The 19,304-nt window shown below is 31.8% G+C and overlaps 1 protein-coding gene across 1 annotated transcript in view; it reads right to left on the bottom strand.

Moving 5' to 3' along the window:
* Positions 1-7,109: 7,109 nt before the first annotated feature.
* The window catches only part of LOC137924203 (small G protein signaling modulator 2-like), a 61,982-nt gene continuing 49,787 nt past the window's right edge, over positions 7,110-19,304 (bottom strand). The window contains exons 7-23 of the mRNA XM_068767572.1: positions 18,686-18,792; positions 18,233-18,357; positions 17,409-17,525; positions 15,181-15,317; positions 14,339-14,436; positions 13,870-14,008; positions 12,965-13,143; positions 12,627-12,771; positions 12,165-12,324; positions 11,521-11,713; positions 10,901-11,426; positions 10,552-10,709; positions 10,327-10,451; positions 9,496-9,675; positions 8,703-8,829; positions 8,139-8,289; positions 7,110-7,544 (exon numbers count right to left, since the gene is read on the bottom strand). Of these exons, the coding sequence (XP_068623673.1) occupies positions 7,456-7,544; positions 8,139-8,289; positions 8,703-8,829; positions 9,496-9,675; positions 10,327-10,451; positions 10,552-10,709; positions 10,901-11,426; positions 11,521-11,713; positions 12,165-12,324; positions 12,627-12,771; positions 12,965-13,143; positions 13,870-14,008; positions 14,339-14,436; positions 15,181-15,317; positions 17,409-17,525; positions 18,233-18,357; positions 18,686-18,792 (2,756 nt within the window). The 3' untranslated portion in view covers positions 7,110-7,455. The remainder of the gene's footprint in view (positions 7,545-8,138; positions 8,290-8,702; positions 8,830-9,495; positions 9,676-10,326; positions 10,452-10,551; positions 10,710-10,900; positions 11,427-11,520; positions 11,714-12,164; positions 12,325-12,626; positions 12,772-12,964; positions 13,144-13,869; positions 14,009-14,338; positions 14,437-15,180; positions 15,318-17,408; positions 17,526-18,232; positions 18,358-18,685; positions 18,793-19,304) is intronic.

Genomic DNA, 19,304 nt, shown 5'->3' on the forward strand with positions numbered 1-19,304 from the left:
GATGCTCATAAAAATGACCAGGCGCATGGGCCTCGGAGAAGGAGCCTGGGATTAAACTGTTAAAACTGTATAAAAATATTGACCACACTGCGTACTTTTTAATAAATACTGAAACAAATAACCTTCTTTTTATTTATCGTATATCTCTGTAAAGTCTGGTGACGATGTTCAAATAATGAGTGTTTTAAAGATCATCATAAATGTTAATTTTGTACGTGGTTATTAACAATGCTTACTCGATTACTTATCGATTAAGCATACTAAATTGCTTACTTCTTATTACCTGCCTGTAACCGTATTGGCAGGTTTTACAGGTGAGCATATAGTTTACTCTGTTATGAGATTTAATAAACTTTAAAGATTGGAGAACAAAAATTTCATTGATTGTTAATTCTTATTTAGACTATTTATCACTTGCATAAAATTTTTGGGTAAGATTACCAGAGCTTTAGACTTGACTTCTACACGGAGTGAAATGAAGCTTATATAGCTTATATCACTTTATGCAAGAGATAAATAGTCCAAAGAAGAATTAATAATCAAGTTAAACTTTGTTCTTATTGATTTATTAGAATTTGAATTTTTAAATTTTATTAAATACTTTATCATAACATGTTTAATATGTAAATTTTCGTGATTTACACTAGCGCCAAACATTAGTATTTTTATCGTTAACAAATTTGATATATCTACTTTTTCCCAAATCTAAACTTTCCTTGTTTAAAGTCGGAAATGTTGTGATTATTATGAAATTTCACTTCAATACTATATAAATTGTAGTAATTTGCGATAACTTTCTTTTCATTCAAATATCAAGCAATGAATTCTTTACTACTTTAAAATCAATTAAAAAAAACCTTGGTAATTGACATATTTATTTAAAAATTATGGGTATTAAAATTACGCACAAAAAAGATGTCATCATGGCCCTCAAATTTTAATTTAGTAGAATCTTGTTTCTCCTATTTAAAAGCACATGCCACTCCATTTACACAACTAGCAACCAATACTTCCAAACCAGTTGAAACTGCTAACGTTACCTTATCTAAGATAATCAATATATTTATCTATTTTGATTTATTTCATCCGTATGATTTCAAGAGGTCCGGTATCGTAGAAATAACCGCAAACGAAATACATTTCGGATTACGTAATAAAACAATTTAGCCGGAACGTTTTAGAAAAATTAATTAAGTAGTGAACATGTGGTATTTTTATTGTTGACGGTCAAGCAACATAGTTCTATGAATAAATATTACAAATAATAATATGTTATCCACTGTACATACATATTATAGTTACAAAATAAAACATTAATATATATATTACTAAAAATTATATCTTCATGAAATACTGATCGAAAAATTGACTGATATATTGCCAAGAATAAATTAACACAACTGTATATTGCATTGTAGTTTTTATTATAATTTTTTATATATTACACTTTTTAGTTACATTAAAACACATGATAAATAATATTTTTTTTATGTAATAAAAAGAAAATTTATACTGCATATTCATTATCTAAAATTATTATCTATATGGGATCGTACAGTAACCACTTGTTGACGTCATATATAGAATGCTAGAAGAGCCCAAGTAAATATAAACAAAAATTATGTTAAGCTTCCCGTGTAATAACATACTTCAACTTAAAGCTGGGAGTTTCAGAGGTTTTTGTGTTCACGTTTACAATATGCTTAATACGGTAATAAAACAATTCATTTCCAACCTTTAGATTCATCTTTTTTATGATTAGAATATAACTAATGCAATGGCAGTATTGTGGATTGCAAGTAGAGTAGAGTAGCTTGGTAGAACTCATTCATTCATTTATCCATTCGCTGGACGGCTACTGCAAGGCATAGGCCTGCTCTAAAGAATGAAACCTAAATCATCTTTTAATGAGTACACCTAAGTGTCTTTATTACATGGAAATATTGAGTAAACGACGATCAATGAGGTAGTATTAACTTCGATCCTCCATTTCCATAACCAGCATCCGACATTGGATGCAGTACAAAGAGTTCGGTAAATGATATTGAACAATTATGATTGAGGCCTATCAATGATGATTAGGCTGAAGCCTTAAAAACAAAAGGCATAAAAGAAAACTAAGACTTGGACGCCACGCTGGTGCAGGCACTCCATAAAGTTTAACATGAGCGGACGACTTATAAGAACACCAAATGTATTAAAAAAAACATTGCTGCAATTTATGTTTTACTTACCAATACTATGAAATGAACAAAGTTATTACATATGTAAGTACAAAAACAGGTAGCAGTAGCAATAAAATAAAACATAGCTGTACATCGATTTCCACAAATAATTTTATTTAAAAACATCTCTTAATTAACAAGTGCGAAATATTATAAATCAATCGATACATAGTTTTTACATATATTGAATTAAAAAACATCTCGATATATTTAAGATCTGTTCATTTTAGTTACATTTGACACTGATGCGTGTTTTAAACACTGTTATTAAGCTTGGCTTGTAATTTTCGATAAATACCTTTTCACATTACGGTAGACGTTCCGAGCTTCTGGAATAATTTATTTGATAAGGCAGAAGTTAATACACGTAACATCTAAAAAGCCTTAATAATAAAAATATTACGTCTGGAGACGCCCCTAAATTTATTCGTTAAAAATAAATAGAATAAGAAATACAGGCCACACAACAAGTTGCTTAAATCCACGGGTTTAGATATCGTAACTTAAAAATACATTTCTCTACGTAAGCTTAAACCGCGACATCGGTCTCCTAAAACTATAGATTTAAATTTGTTCTCCATTTATTATATGAAGCATTTTTATTTAAAAAAATACCACTACTAATAATAATTACACGATTTTATAGTACTCTAGTAAACATTCAAATAAAAAAAACGTTTATCACATACATTTGAATCTGGAAGCTATATTATACACGGATATTTTTCTATGTACCTATGGAATTGTTGATGTAATTATAGCCAAAACTCCTTGAAGTATAATCAATACTGATACTGAAATAGATTGTATTTTATCATTATTTATTTAGTTGTTATGTTAATTACTTGATAGTCTAAATATTAGTTTGTTAAAAACACGATTTTAATAAAATGTCGAGTCTTTAAAGTGAAATTTGAAGTACGACGGGACAAACATTTTAACTTAAGTTATAGACAAAAAATTAAATTATGGAGCCGCGATTTAATGATATACGTAATATTTGCGTTCGCCATTCATAAACCGGAAATTCGATGTGAGTTCACACGAGCGTCGCAGTGTGTGCAACTTATAATCGAGTGCTAAACGGCACGTGTTTAAACCACATGACCGTGTTGACGGCGACGAGTACTTCCCCGGCAGAGAATAGCGCTGGATAACGTGTAATTATTTGCAATTCTATTGAGTAATAGACTTTTGAGAAACCAGCTTATTCTAGGAGGTCAATACAAGATAGTATATATAAGGGGTTACAAGTTAACGGATTGATAAGCCAAAATTAAATCATTTTCGTTTTGAAAAACTACTTCCTACTGTAGCTTCAAATAAGAACAGATCTGAAGGCGAAAGTCTTAACAATCCGTTAATTTGTATTACTATATTAATTATCATTTTTTTACTAATACTTTTACTAATTCATTTTACTTTACCCAGACAATCCACCGATGTTTGACTTTTAGTCGAAAAGTTTGGTTACCGTACTTTGAAAGCTGCGAAAAAAATTCAAATCGCATTGTTCATGAACAAGCACATTATCAAAAAAAAACATTTTTTGACTAATTTGTACGTTACAATGTCTTTTTTATTCATAACTATTTGTAAATATTCCACGATATGTTAATAAATTTAAAATAATACGTACGAAAAACATTTACGGTGATGTTACATCTGTTACCGTTGAAGCTTTCAAATAAAGACAGATCTGATAACCTTAACAGTCCGTAATTTTGTATAACTACATTAATTAACAGATACACAATTTACTAATAAATTTATGCTTTTCGCCGTAATAGTAAAAAGTAGATAAATTTAAACATTTATAAAATTAAAAACTGCAATAACATTTATTATTAGTTATGAAGTAAAATATGTTTTACATGCCATCTGTACGAAAGTTTTATCTATCTAAGCATGTAGCTATTCTTGTCATGAACATTCTGGTCCAATTCTGATATGCTACTTAAGAATCCCTTCATAATAAATTTAATAAATAAATGGATTACATAGGTACACTGTAATATTTCACAAATGTAAAATTATGTATATGTAATTTGATCCAAAGGATAATTATTCGTAATGCAAAACACAATCGTATTATAGACACCTTAGTTGTCGTTGGCTGTTAGAAAAACAAAATACATTAAAATTAAAAAAAAAAAAAACAATAACTGAAGAAAAATTTATCAATTACGTCAACAATTCTGTCGATTCTGAAACAAAGTCGCACATTTTACTCCATTAACGGACTTTTAATAAATATGAAATTTGTAGAAAGAACCTTTGTAGAATTTCAGAAAATAAGTTCGCTTTACTAACTCAAAGGGTTACTTATTATTACTTTAATTACATTATATAATAACGTAATTTAAAAAAATCGTAATTTAAGAAATAAATTTTAAAACGGCCCACGAAGAAAGTATTAATGATATAATTTGACCAAAGTTAAAGTTATTTAGTGAAGAAATGTCTAAATTATTAAATTATTGTTTATAATCAAAAAATGTGTATATATCTAAAGAAAAATTAAATATTGATTATCATAAACATCGAATCAATATTAATTTATCAAAACCATCTTTAGCAAAAATCTATCCGTCTAAAATTTTAATCTATCTAGGCTTCTTAGCTGCGGAAAATTTTAATTATGTATCATTCGTTCTAAATTGCGTAAACAATTATGAATTACATTATTTCTGTAGTACAATTTCACCTATCTGGACTTCGACTGTGATAATTAATATAAATAAAAAGAAAATACCTTTAAAAATGTAATTAAATGTAAATAGATCGATATAATATAAATAGTAAATATGCAATTTGTATAAAATACTATTAAAATATTCATTTTTTATTATAATATATTTAGGAAAGTTTAATAGAGTTTAATTCCTTACTGCATCTCTAGTATTCGATTGCCGGTACTTTTATATGTATATGCAAGTTTACTTGGGTGATAATGTCTGTAGCAATCATCTACATAATTGTCACGGTACATACCATGTGTAATGTACGACATAATGCATTTACACATTGACTAATTTGAACTCTAAGTTGAGTTTATAAATACATTACATCTATACGACGCAAAATACATGTACAATACATGTAATTGTACGAATGATGTTTTTAAATACAACCTAAGCGATAATATATTTTGATCATCCTTTCACTAATAGACCTTATTATTTCAGAGCAGCAATGTCCCAAGGGCCAAAATAGAAGAGTATGGGAACAATAAAAATGACATTTATTGTAAGTTTATTAGCAATCCCAATAAACGTAATTTAGCACGTGCACTCATAAAGTGGATGATGATGAGATGTACTTGTTAGACTCATCGGAGATTACTGGATGTAAGCCGCTTTCAAACAGTGTAATAAAAGTATAATGCACAAAAAAGTACAATGGAGAGCCCATGCCAGCAGTGGACATCTTATGGTTCAAAGAATAGCCCCCCCCCCCCAAGATATCGATGGCGGGATGTACAATAATCGCCTCGTTTTTCAGTCGGGTTGGCGATTGCAGAGTAGTATTTTGGTACGCAGAGGACGCTACTGCTCATCCTCAGGAAATTTGTTTGTGTGCAATGGCAATCCTATATAATTAATACACATAGTGCAAATTATACAAGATTGTATCGTGGGAATCGATCGCTTCAAAGTCTCAGCCTTTTACCGCTTGGGCTAGGACTGCTGATATAAATAACAATTACTCAAAATACATTTCAAACTGACGATTGCTCCCACTTTTTTTCCCACTCCCTATTTTGACATCACTGCCCCAAAATTATCGAGGTTTATTCATTACATTTATATAAATAAGACATAACGTTATCAGTTCATATTAAAATATGTGTAATATTAATATTTAAAATCAAACTGATATTGTTATTATTATCTGCAAGTTAATAAAGTTATTTTAAGCTCCGGTTACAAAAAAAGATACTATAGCAAACTAAATCAGCAAAGGCGTCGGTTGGAAAATATATTCAATTTGAGGTAATTTTATTCTTTCAAAACTATGCGGTACAATGAATCGATCTTTATATTTTTTAATTAATGTATATTTATAGAACTTTTGTAGCCATTACGCTTACAATAATAGTTCTGGTTAAAAATAATTATGCTAGTAGGAAACACGACAAAAATATTATTTATGTATCTTCTATTTATGGTCTTAACATCAGACATTCTAGTTTATTTACTAAAGCTAAGCTTTTTTAGAGACAGTGAAATATACTGGACACAGCGCTCTTAGTTATGTTTCCAGCAAAATTCACTCCGTAAAGAAACCTAGCTTCATATGAAAGGAATTCATTCGAATATTAACTGTGACATTAAACTAGTTTAAATTACGTTAAAGTCACTATCTACTGCTGGTGGCTGGTGCCTTATTTAACGCCGTCTTAGTATAAGTAGTGTACCCGACATTTCAATTGGCACGTCGAAATTATCTCACGCCTGTCTTAAATATTCTATATATATATATATATATATATATATATATATATATATACTTAGCTGTTGGAGTACTATGCGGTAATGACAATGCTATACTCATACTCGTAGTTCATGTAGGTGCAACAGTTAGATATATAGAACAGATAGAAGCTAGATGAACGCTTTGAGCGAAGAAAAGAAGATCTTATTTGACTCGCGTTCTTCGCGGGTACCCTTCAGGAACACTGCCACTGCAGAACATCGGCAAAATGCACTATTCATACGCCGTGCAAATGTTGCATGTCGGAACCATTTGTGATATTACTTCCGCGGGTGTATAATTAGCTATGTAAGTTAATTAACATTAGTGATAAGTTCGCGCGGACCACTCTGTTCCACCAACGACCGATGAAGCTGCATAGACTAACAGAATTTACTTCATCCGAGACCATATCAACTTTAATACAAGTATGGAATAGCCATGCGGTTTACTTTGGGCATTAGTTTTTTTTTTATTTCACTCTAGATATAGAACCTCTATACTTCTAAATGCAAATTAAATGCCGAGTACTTTACTATTGCACCTAGATTTGCCGTAAAATAGTAGTGTGAAAACATCATTGTATTCCAGTAAGAGGGCATTGTAACTAGAATAAGTAATTATTAGGTTTACCCGGCGTATCAGACCATGCGAGGCCAAGGTAGAGAGCGCATGAATGTGGTGATCCACAGGATATATTTTTTTAAATCCTATACATGTATATGTTCTATTGATATAAAATAAATGGTAATTATTATTTATTCTCGATCAATGTTTGAACTTGTAACACTAAATCTCTTGCAAGTGACAACACCGCCGCAGCGTCATGACGTTCCGCCATTTCTGTAACAAAATGTATATGTAAATAAAGATGAAACGCTAAATGTGTTTGTTAATATCAAAACACCAAAATTAACAGAAAAATTTGGACTAAACTCTATAACGGTTCCCCTAATTTATTTTCAAGTTTTTGTCAAGGCATGTGGATGTTCTGATAAAAAAATTAAATAGTAATAATGAGACTTCTTTTCATACATAAACCACAGAGTAAATAAAATACTTGTCACATTATAATGTTTGATGCCAATCAACAAAAAATGCTGACTAAGTCCTGCATTGAACTAAAAATGATTTATACTTTGGTCGTTGATTATTATTAATATATTAAATCAATAAATAAACTAATAACTCTGAAAAACATTTAAATTACCTATTTTTTCTACTGAATTGCTCCAAGACAATAATTTATGATAGTCAGCAAATTTCTTAATATGCAAAATATCCATGCTATTACTAAAAATGTTAATAAGACGAGCTTAATAATAAATATACAAATAAAGATCTAAAGAGCATCCTTCGTCTTCTTTTTTTAGGCCAACAAACGCCAACTGCAAGTCTTCTTTATTTAAAAAAAAAACAATATTTAAACACTCTCACCGTTAAAGAACTTGATGATGTCAGTGAAGTCCATTGTGTTTGCGAGTATGACATCGCGGTACGTCTCTAATAGCGCCAGTGCTATGAACAGAACCATATGCTCGGATGCGACGTAGCGGGCTGCCCATATTAACTCCCATGCCGAAAATACCTAGTGATTGATAAAAATAAAATAAATTTATGCACATTCTCTTTCAAATCAACTGGATGAAATAAAAGAAGATGATTCATATGTCTTTGTGAACAAGGATTGAAATTTTATTTATTTCAAGGTGTTGTTTCATTAGCAATATTTATCCTTGTATATTGCAGTGCATACTCTTTTTTTAGTTCAAAATTTAAACCTCTAAATTATTTTCATTAATATTTGTAAGCATGTTGGAATTATCATGTTTAATTCTGTCAATATTCGACTTCTTTGCACTAATAGTCTAAAACGAAACTTAGTACTAATGCAAAATCTCCCTGTATAAATCTATTACACTTATAATTGTTTCTATGGTATTGTTATTATGAGTAATAAAGAAATAAGAAGTGTTAGTAAAAGTACAGAATATGTCTCACATCTTGGTAGAGCAGCTCTCGCTTGAAGTCTAGCAGGAACCAACGGTAACAGAAGTAGAAGTGAGTGTAGTCGCCGTGGGCATGCATTAGTTCGTACAGCTCGCAGTCTAGAATCTGTATCAATGACCTGAAATCCAAGTTTTTTTTTATTTATATCATTATAATTATTGCGGATAACATAATACCAGTCATCAATACATTCTTTGTGGGAGACCTATACCTTGCAACGGACGTAATGATGATGATCACTATCCAATTTAGATCATATACTATGATCACCAGTAAACGTTATGAGAAAAAGCTAGAAGAGATTTAATTGTGCCTAGTATGAAATTGTTTTCTCTTATAATGACATCCTACAATTTAAAATAGTGAGTTCCAAACGCACGTTGATCTTACAACGTACTATTTAATTATTACAAAATAACCTCAGTACACTAGTTAAAGCTATTCATATACAAGCTTTATACTACACTGCTTCACACGAGAAATTCTTCAGAATTACATTTTTTTTATTTCAATAATATGCTTCAATACTCTCAAAAATTATAATTTAGATGAACAACTTTTAGAACGATTTTAGTAAATGTCGATACAATTTCTGTTTTTGTCGTGTTGGCGATAGCTTGCATGCAATGTTAACTGTTTTACAATTATTCTGTTGGTTAAAATAATAACAAGGAAAATAATTGCATAGATTTTGAAGTATCTATTGTAATATAAAATAAATTCCGACACGATAGCGTCTTTTCTGAAGCTGTATATTAGATGTTATGTAACTGTGTGTACTTACCGCATATCGGCAAAGTGCGCGTCCATGGCTTGCCCAGTGGGGAAGTTATCGCGAGCTCGCTGCATTAGACGAGCAAAAAGCGCGTGCGCAGCGGCCTCCTCACGCATCGTCACCAGCAGCGGCGCAACCAAGTCACACATGCCCTGCATGTATCCCGTCTCCAGGTGTTCCCAAACGTAACTGCAATACCGTATGTATTCTTAATATTATTGTCAATATATATCAGTCAATCAATTTTTGTGGCTCTCTGCCAAAATATTAAAAGCAGATTTCAAAAACGTAAAAGTGAAATGTAAAGTTTTGAAGCTGCGCCAATGTGAGGAACTTTGCCACAGAATATAAATTTTATACAAGGCACTATTTGGATATTTTCAAATATATATTATCTTTAGGTTATTTATACATAGAACAAAAGGTTGATGAAAGGTCGAAAGGTCTTTTCATATTCATTTCAATTTCATAACTCCGATGTTTAGCTCTCTTTTATGACAATTTCGCCGACCTCTTCGAACATTATTTATAAAGAAAAAACAAATTATTTTTAAGTTTGTTATTTTTTAACAAAATGAAGGTTAATGTGAAAAAATCTATTACTATGTTAATCAAAACAATAACATAAGAATAAGTATTTCAAAGTTGAAACGAAGTCCTTCAACATAAGTAAACAACGAATAATTTAAGTTAATACCCAATACCATTTTTGGGTACTTACTTGGAACTTATTGTTTGATTTTAGAACTACAAGGCAATGTAAACAGAACAAGGCACGACTCATATGTATTAAATTTCTTAAGCGCATTGTTGGCTATAAAATTTAGAACAAAAACTTACGTGCACATAATGTTTCTTAGTTTGTCCAAATTCTCGTCTGTGAAAAACGGATAATTGCGATCGCATCTTTGTACATCTTTCTCTATCCTGTGTAAATTCAAAGCAAAGCTCTCCACCAGTTCGTTCTAAAACAATAGCAATTTTAAAGATACATTTACATACTTAAGTAACTACAACAGAGTATAAAACAAGTTTAAAGAACCAAATACCAAAGCCAATACTTACAGAATAAACACCACCATTAGAACTAGCTGGTGATACGCAGTTTGAACGGTTATCTGGCCTCCCGTCACCACTGGGTTCCAATGTGTCAAAAGACGCCCCAGCTGACTGAGATTCTTCACGAACCACACCCAATGGACTCCGAGCAGGGCTAACATTGGCTTTAAAACAAAAAATTACCATCGTACTAAGTTTTGACGCTTCAAATCTTTATTCATTACAAATTATTTGTCAACACGAATGGTACATCTTAAATATACTTTAAGGAGGAAAAATAATAATAGAAATAAATAAACTTTAAAGATGGAAATTAATGATAACGAAAAAAAAAACTTTTATAAACTTGTTATACCTGTAGTGCCCCCTGATGCTGGAGATCCTGACGGCGCTAAATCTACAGAGGGATTTGTGATAATTACACTAGTGTGTTGTTGGTGTGGCGGTTGGCTTTCATCCATGGATGCCTTAAGGTCATTACCATTTATAGTCATGTTTCCACTATCAACACTGCATAATAATCCCCTGCCGTCTCCCTTCTGAACTATGCCTTCTGCCAATCTTTTGATTTCCGCTATGCTTTCACGGCGCATATCAGGATTTTCTACAACACTTTTAACATATACTTCGTCGTCATCAATATCGGTAAGACTGTCTATATCTACATGCTCCCTATTATCGTCCGTCTCAGTCTCTCCATTTACTTTAGAATCATCCTTTTCTTTTTCCTCAGAATCCATTTCGATGTTATCTACTTCGTCTATGCTCGGCGCTCTAGAGAGCACAGGTTTACTTTCAGGTTTCTGTTGTTCTCTTTCACTCGGCTCAGGTGACACTATTGGCGGATTGTCCGATATTACACTACAATCATCTTCAAATACCTGAAAAACGTGTTTCAGTTAAGCTAAAACTTTGTTTTGTTGCTCATTTAGCTTGATAATATTACATATAGCTTTCGTTTACGTAAAAACATACCTCCCCAGATTCAACGCCATCAGTTTTAACTCTGCCTGAAGCCTCGGTAAGGCGTGCTATAGAGGCAGCGGTGGCTTCTCGGTCGCGCTGCTTTACGATCGCTTCCACACAAAGCCACTCCGACATTGTGGTCTCATACTGACGTCTATAAGCAACATCCTGAGCGCTCCTCTGTTCCGCTGTTGAGCCAAACCTGAGAAAAAAATCATTAATAACCTTTTTTTCTTTTTGTAACAGTCATTACTTTAAATAATGAATGATCTAAAATAAAATAATTTTTCAAAATTCTTCATCAATTGTTTCGTTCAGAGCAAGATTATATTTATATCAACAAGTCATCAGTTACTGTGATTTTGGTAATCTTTTCTGTCGTTTTTGTAATCGATTAATAGTGTCTTAATGTTTTTAAAGAATTTTATTGGAAGTTTTTCCCTTTTTAAAAACAATCTTTAGTTATTTAATATTATAAGAGTAATAAAAAGTCATAAAAAGTACAATGGGCGGGCTTGCCAAAAGATTTTTTTTCTTCTTTTGTAGACAATTTCGAATTGCAAATGTGGTAAATATATAATGAGCAGTCAGCAAATATATAATTTTTCCTAATATTTATTTATGTCCAAAAAACAATACGAGGGAATACCAACTCGTAGTATCCAAGGAGGTAAGGCCAAACATCGCGCCTTATGTTCTGCTGCACGCCGCCGTAGTACACGAGCCGGTACACCTCGTCACGGTCGTGCACCGCGCCATTTTCGTCCATCATGGAAAGCCAGATCTCTTCCGTCAGACCTGACTCCGCGTTTTCTGTACAAGTTAATTACAACGAAAAATTTCACTTATCTGTTCTTTACTACATATAATAGATTATATTTGTAACAAGTTACGAGGTTTCTTCGTTTAGTTAATTTTTTTCAGTAACTATAAAATAGATAAAATTTAGGAAGAAATAATATTTATTGAAAAATATACTTAGCCCCAAAATCGTTAGAAAAAAGAAAATACTAGAAAACACTGATTAAAATATAAATGAAATCCAAAGCTAAATTACATCGAGTTGAATAAAATAGTTTAAAATCGTTACTTTCAAAACATTTCACAAAACATACCTCTCGGTACAATATTGGGATGCACCAAACCGCTGAGATGTGTTCGTACCGTTGATAAGTGCCTGCAGTATGCCAGCCAGCCATAAAATGCTCGTGAGATTATTTGACGACGCATCGTACTGCAAACTAGTTCGATTGAAGCAGCCTGCAAGTATTAAAAGTTATTAAGCTTAGTCTTCTTTGCAGTAACATCCCTTATGTTACTGTAAAGACACAGCGACAACAAACGTCGTGCTATTCCGCGTGACTAAGTACAAAATCACATTTCACACAAAATCACACGATAGTGTCTTAATTCAGTTAGGATGGGGAACTATTTACTCCTAATTAACTCTCACCTGCTCGATAGTAGGCAATGGAGCGGGTGTAAGTGGTGGTCCATTGATGGTAGCAGAGGGTGGGCAGTCCACGGACATTGTGGACGAGTCTGATGAAGTAGTAGAAGTAGAGGCAAGTGGGCGTCGAGGAGTTCTCGGTGGTGACTGCACTGCTCGCTCTAGTAATGAATGTCGCATAGCTGAAATCAAGAAAAAATTTATCTATACAAAATTTCCTATTACATTCGGTCAAGTATACGTCAGTCTTTAAACATAGTATTTAATTAACAAGACATAGTTATTAGAGCGCTCAATCAACCACACTTATAAGAAAATAAAAGAGACAAATTTTTTTGGGCGTTTTAATAAATGAGAAGAAATTTGAAGATGTTGATGCTATTTTTAAAAGGTATTTTAATTTTGGCTGAAAAAAATTTGCCGTCTTAATTTTGGGATCGATGAATTTTCTCATGTAAAAAAGAGTCACCAATTAATGTCAAAAAGAAATCTCAAATTCAAAATCAGATTTCTAATATGCCAAAACGTAAAGTTAACAGAAAAATCATTAAGAGAAAGCACGCGACGTATAAACGTCCGTTTTCAATGAGATAATTTGTACATTTTTGCTTTACAGTCCCATCAACTTTAATGTATAAAAATAACAATAAAATACAATTATGTGGGTTAAACATCATTACAAAAGTCGGCTTACCAATACCAGTGTACTTGTTTATTAAATAACAGCACAACATTTCCATTTTATTTTTTAAAAGTTCACCTACCAATCTTAACTTTAGTTCCTTTAATTAATCCATAAATATAAATATAACTGATGACATCAGAAAGGATAAAATTATGATAGGAAGTTCAAGTTTATATAATAAGAAACATTTGTTATAGGATATTACCGTCATATACTAACTCACCTTCTCTGTCGGCAATTGCGTTGTTAACAATACGAAATACATAATCGCCTGCCACCTCCTCCCACTCCGCTTCTTCCGTCTCTCCACTTTCGCATAAGCTCGGCATCGGTCGCCGACGTGCTTTTCCGCGCCCAAACACCTTATTAGTAAAAATTTATGTTAGAGACACAATACCGTTATTTTCTTTATAACATTTTATCAAAAAAAACTTCTATGTCTGCAATTGTACACGCGGACGATATTCCGTTTGAAACGACTAGGAAGTCTTTCCTTCTTTTTTTTCAAGAAGTTTATATTTAGTGTTAATTTAGGGATTTTTATTCTATTTTAATTAGTTAAAATTTTATAATTTTACACACTTTATCATACGTAAGTCGCTACTAAAACTAATTTCTCTTTTTATAGTTGTTTAAGAAATAATTTTAAATAACAAAATTAAATTTAGTATAAATCATATTAAGTTAGATACCTTTCCAGTCCCTCTTTGTGACCATAGAGGCGGATCCAACTGTCCGTGAGGTAACAGTCCCGTTTCTAAATTACTCAGGAACGAAAGTAGATGGCCACCTAAACAGTAATACAATGATTAAATAATTATAAATAAAAAGGAAAATTAATAAATCAACACGACCGTGACACGGTTATATTATTTTTGTTTAATTAATTAAATCAATTTGTTATGGTGGTAATTTATTTTAATTATGTCCGTACTGTGTTATAAAAGGTTGCAATGGACTTCTGTTACCATTTTAACATTCAGATATAATATCATATACATAAGAATACGAGTACCAATAGATCAGTGAATTTTACTTATCTAGTCAAGAGAATGATGTTTTTTTCCGACCATTTCGCTACGGGTCCAACATAAGGCTTATGTCGGATTCGCGCCGATAATCCTACGTAAATCGTAATCTTCTTAAAGCGTCTTGATGACATAAATAACTATAAAAGGACTTAATACAATTACTAAAGTCCGGTGGTTTGAATTTTCGCAAGTAGGCTTCCAATAAAATGGAGTTACTGTAAGAGGCCGATATAACAGCAAACCAGCAAGAATTCGTGAGTACAAATGGACCTTCCCATTTGTTAATATCTTGTAAATAATGCTCTCTTCTGGGTCTTTTAAATATATGCATTGAGGAACCCCTGACTCTACTACCAATATCATTTTATAGGAGTTCTAGAAGGACATTCATATATGTATCTGGATGCGAAAGGGGAACGTTTATGCAAAATTATGTTAAGTGTAATGGCCAAAGCTCCACAGATTTCAGCCTTACTTAATTGTTATTAATTATTACTAACTACCTTTAGGAAAATGAATGGGTGGGCGCTGTACTCCATCCTGTCCCACCAGAATGAGCGAGTCGCTTGCCTGTGCTCGATGTACATGCACGTACACCACCTCCCACACACACACCTGCAGCGACATCGCCCAGTACACGCTGAAATTCATTAATTAATTTACGATGTTTTTTAAATAAATTCCAATCCAAATCTTTAAAACTACTTTTATTTAAAAAAAATATGACACGTGAGATATTTTACATTACATCTCAATTCCAGTTCGTAGCCAGTACACACCAAAATACACTTTGCTACTCGGGCAATCGTCCGTCTACTTAGATGTCCCCCACATAGTACCAAATTTATCCACTTCTTCTTCGCAATATATTCTTCTCTGAAATACGCCCCCTCTCGTTACTGAGATAATCAGGTATCGTTGCGTATTTAAAACGAAGGTTCATAAGCTGTTGCTTCACAAGCTGACGGAAATTATATTTATATAAATAGTATATCCATATATTTAAATAAATATATATGCATATATATATATATGTATATATATATATATGTATATATATATATATATATATATATATATATATATATATTTATATATTATGGTATATTTATATATTTAGTTAGTAGTACTTCTTAGTATTACTTACTAAAATGTGTTTTTATGTGATTATTTTCCCTCTCAATTTTTTTTTCTTTTTTCTTTTATGGTATAAACTTGTTGCACCTACCTTTATCAATTTAGCTCTGCACCGCCTAACGATTAACTTGTAGAGAATGCCTTCGGCATTAAGTTCACCGTTAAACATAACATGTGTAAATAAATATTTTACATTGGCCAGTTATAATTATTTTATGTGGTATCCTAGAAAATAAGCAGAACTAAGTAGTGGCTTAGTTGTTGCGTATCGCGACTTACTATCTTAAGTCTTGTATTAAGATTCGCGGTGAATAATCTATGTGATTTATATAACATTCCCACTGTTCACGTAGAATATAAAGAAAGATATATATATATATATATATATATAAAAATTAGTATGTTCGGCCAGCCTTAAAAATAAATATAGGTTTGTTATACCTTTATCCACTCTTTATAAAATTAATAATTTTTTTTGGTGGCAACTTTATACGATAACAAAATACTCCCCCATGTTATATATTAATAATCGTGTAATAAATACAAGAAGCGTATTAAAGGTCGTCCAAAAACCCTTATAGAATATTAAAGTTTTTGAAGTAATAATAAAGCTTGATAATGGATTTTTCCCCTAACGACAAAAAGATTACGAATGAGTTTCTTGTGGACTCTTCTTGTTTTTAAAAATAATGTCTACTGGTAATTTTTTTACAAAAAGATTTGCTATCGACCATCACCGACGGGGTTGCGGATGTTTAAAAACGCTTATCTGGCTCTGCCATATAACTTTTCTAGAGGAACATGGATGGGGTTTCACAATACAAGTCCAATACTATCTAACCTCGCCACCACAAGAGTGGGTAAACGAAAGGAATTTCCCCACATAAAAGGATAAAAGGATAGTATTCGTAAAAGCACGTAAAAAGTATGGCGTTAAAATCCAACTTTGGCGATTTTTTACCAAGTCCAATATTTGTGTTTCTAGTGACAGTAAAAAATCATTGTAATTCGGAGTTACTGCGGTGTGTGTATCTTGGCAATAACCATTTGTTCTGCGAAAAGCCCGGAAAAGGTAATAAAATCATACTGTCCCTTAGATTATTCAAGATATTTATAGAACAGTTTGTGTCGTTTTTTAAAACTTTCTAATGAGATTTTTAATAGTTTCCGACGGTTTTTTAACTCCCGTCAGAATAAAAACACGGAGTTCCGTTCCGCGCAACACCGGAAATCTCTGGGGTTTTAAACCGCTTTCATGTAGAATTAAACACGTGGATATCAATTTCTTTCATTTCAACATTGAGTCAGTTAAAACTTGTTCATGCGAAGGAGGCCTTAATCATTTTAAAATATAGTATTTTTATAAAATATTACGGTACGGACTGAGGCTGACAATAGATGAAAAATGGGTTCGATTTGGAAGGCCATGTTTTTTTTAATTTCTAATATTTTACCAAATATTGAAATCATGATATAAATAATTGTAAATATTATGTCTGTAATTACACAAAATATATAAAACATAAAAGATTTTAAAAAATATAAGTACAGGCAGATAAACCTTTAAAAAATATCAAATATACAGACAACATACCAATCTATGCACAAAGGGCCGGCGCACCGCCTCCTGTACACAGTGCAGAGATCCGCCACGCTGCACAGAATGCACTTGTGTTGGCAAGCTGACGCGTGCACTAGATGACAACGGAAACTACGCACAAACATGCACTCTACTGCTAACAGAACATAAGCTGCACAAAATCAGTCTACACACACTTCTACACAAACTAGCAATTTTATAATCTCTAATAAAACATACACATGTGATTTTCGCAAAAAACGCTACACGTAGAGTCATAGCAGTAACTAATACAATACTAATCACATACAGAATAGATAAAAAAAAAAGTTATTTTATTCCTTTTTCCTGGACTCTTATTCTTCAAAGCAATTTTGTATAATCAAAATCAGAAACTTCAGCTTAAATTACAGAGTCTAAAATATCAGTGCAACGATCACAAGCGTCATTTAATAAAAAACAATGTTATAATATATCTTATATTACAACTGTTTTACTAAAAATAGAGCATATACCTATCGAAAACTTCAGACCACTTATATTGGAAAGACTTGCAAATGTTTTATATATATTTCTCATATTTGTATCTGATCATTTATCACAATAAATATAAACTATTATTGGTAATTAGCAAGATTTTCGAAAGTTCTCTTTTGCCATAACAACAAAACTTAAACTCTGATTTTATGCTTTTATTTACACAAAAAATAAAACAACTTTTTTATATACGCTACAACAGAGTAAAAAAGATTTTAAAAATTTAAAAATACACCAAACAAGATGTCTACGAAGCGTTAAATACAAAGCCATTATAAAAATAAGCCGGTTGTTTCAAGTACCTTTTATCAACACCTTCGCTTTCCGCGTAACCGTTCATAAGTTGATTGGGAGTCCACTTGATAACAAGGCCGGCCGCTGTTTGATGTAAGCTCAAGTATCCAGGCATCGGCTCCTCTACGTCTTTCTACAACGGTTGAAGTCCCATTTATATTTTTATTTTTGGTAATGTGGCAAAAAACGTATGCCTAATTAAAAAAAATTATTTTCTTCATCATCATCACCATCATCATTTCAGTATAAAGACGCCCACTGCTGAAGTAAGGCCTCCCCATATATTTATAGTAATGTCGATAACAAGCGGCCTCCTTCCAGCGTCTTCCAATGACCTAGACAATGTCATCTGTCCACCTCATACGCTAATTTTATTTTAAAATATTTATAATAAGACTTCTATAGCCCTCGATGTTAATAAAATGAATATTATCAAGCTTAAAAAACCATATATAACTTACCGGTTGAACACGAACGTTGTTTTTTCCGTACAGCAAAGTCGCCCGAGAATTTTGATGCAAACTTTCAACATAATCTTTAGCACTCGATCCCGTTGTGTTGCCTGTAGCTAAAGAAGTAAATAAAATTCAATATACACCTTTTTTACACTATAAAATAACATATATATACAAACGAGTATATAGCTGTATATAAACTTAACTATGGTAAATAATATTTCATGAACAGCTATGATAATATAAATTTATAATTTATAATATTTATAACTGTGGAGGCTGTTCATTATTAAACCTTCAATGATACATCTTCAGGCAATTGGTAATGTAAATTGATATTGACGGTATGATTGATCGGGGTACAACTTTAATCCGATTTTCGTGTTACGGAATTAATTACTGAAATGATGGTCGACAGAAGTGCAGAGTTAATATCTCAACAAGAGTTACAAATCCGTCAGATATAAAACTCAAACAAAAGTCTATAGTTAACGAGTTTGGGATTTAAATCTACAATGTGTTATTCTGCCTTTATGGCTACAATTTTTTAGTAGCCACCGTACATATTACAGCCGATAAATTTTAAATTAATACAAAATTTTATGTTGCGTATTCAACCTCCATT

Source organism: Battus philenor, unplaced genomic scaffold (genome assembly GCF_028537555.1).
Source record: "Battus philenor isolate CCGP_79_NKW_IND1 unplaced genomic scaffold, ilBatPhil1.0.hap1 SCAF_23, whole genome shotgun sequence".
Taxonomy (NCBI): domain Eukaryota; kingdom Metazoa; phylum Arthropoda; class Insecta; order Lepidoptera; family Papilionidae; genus Battus; species Battus philenor.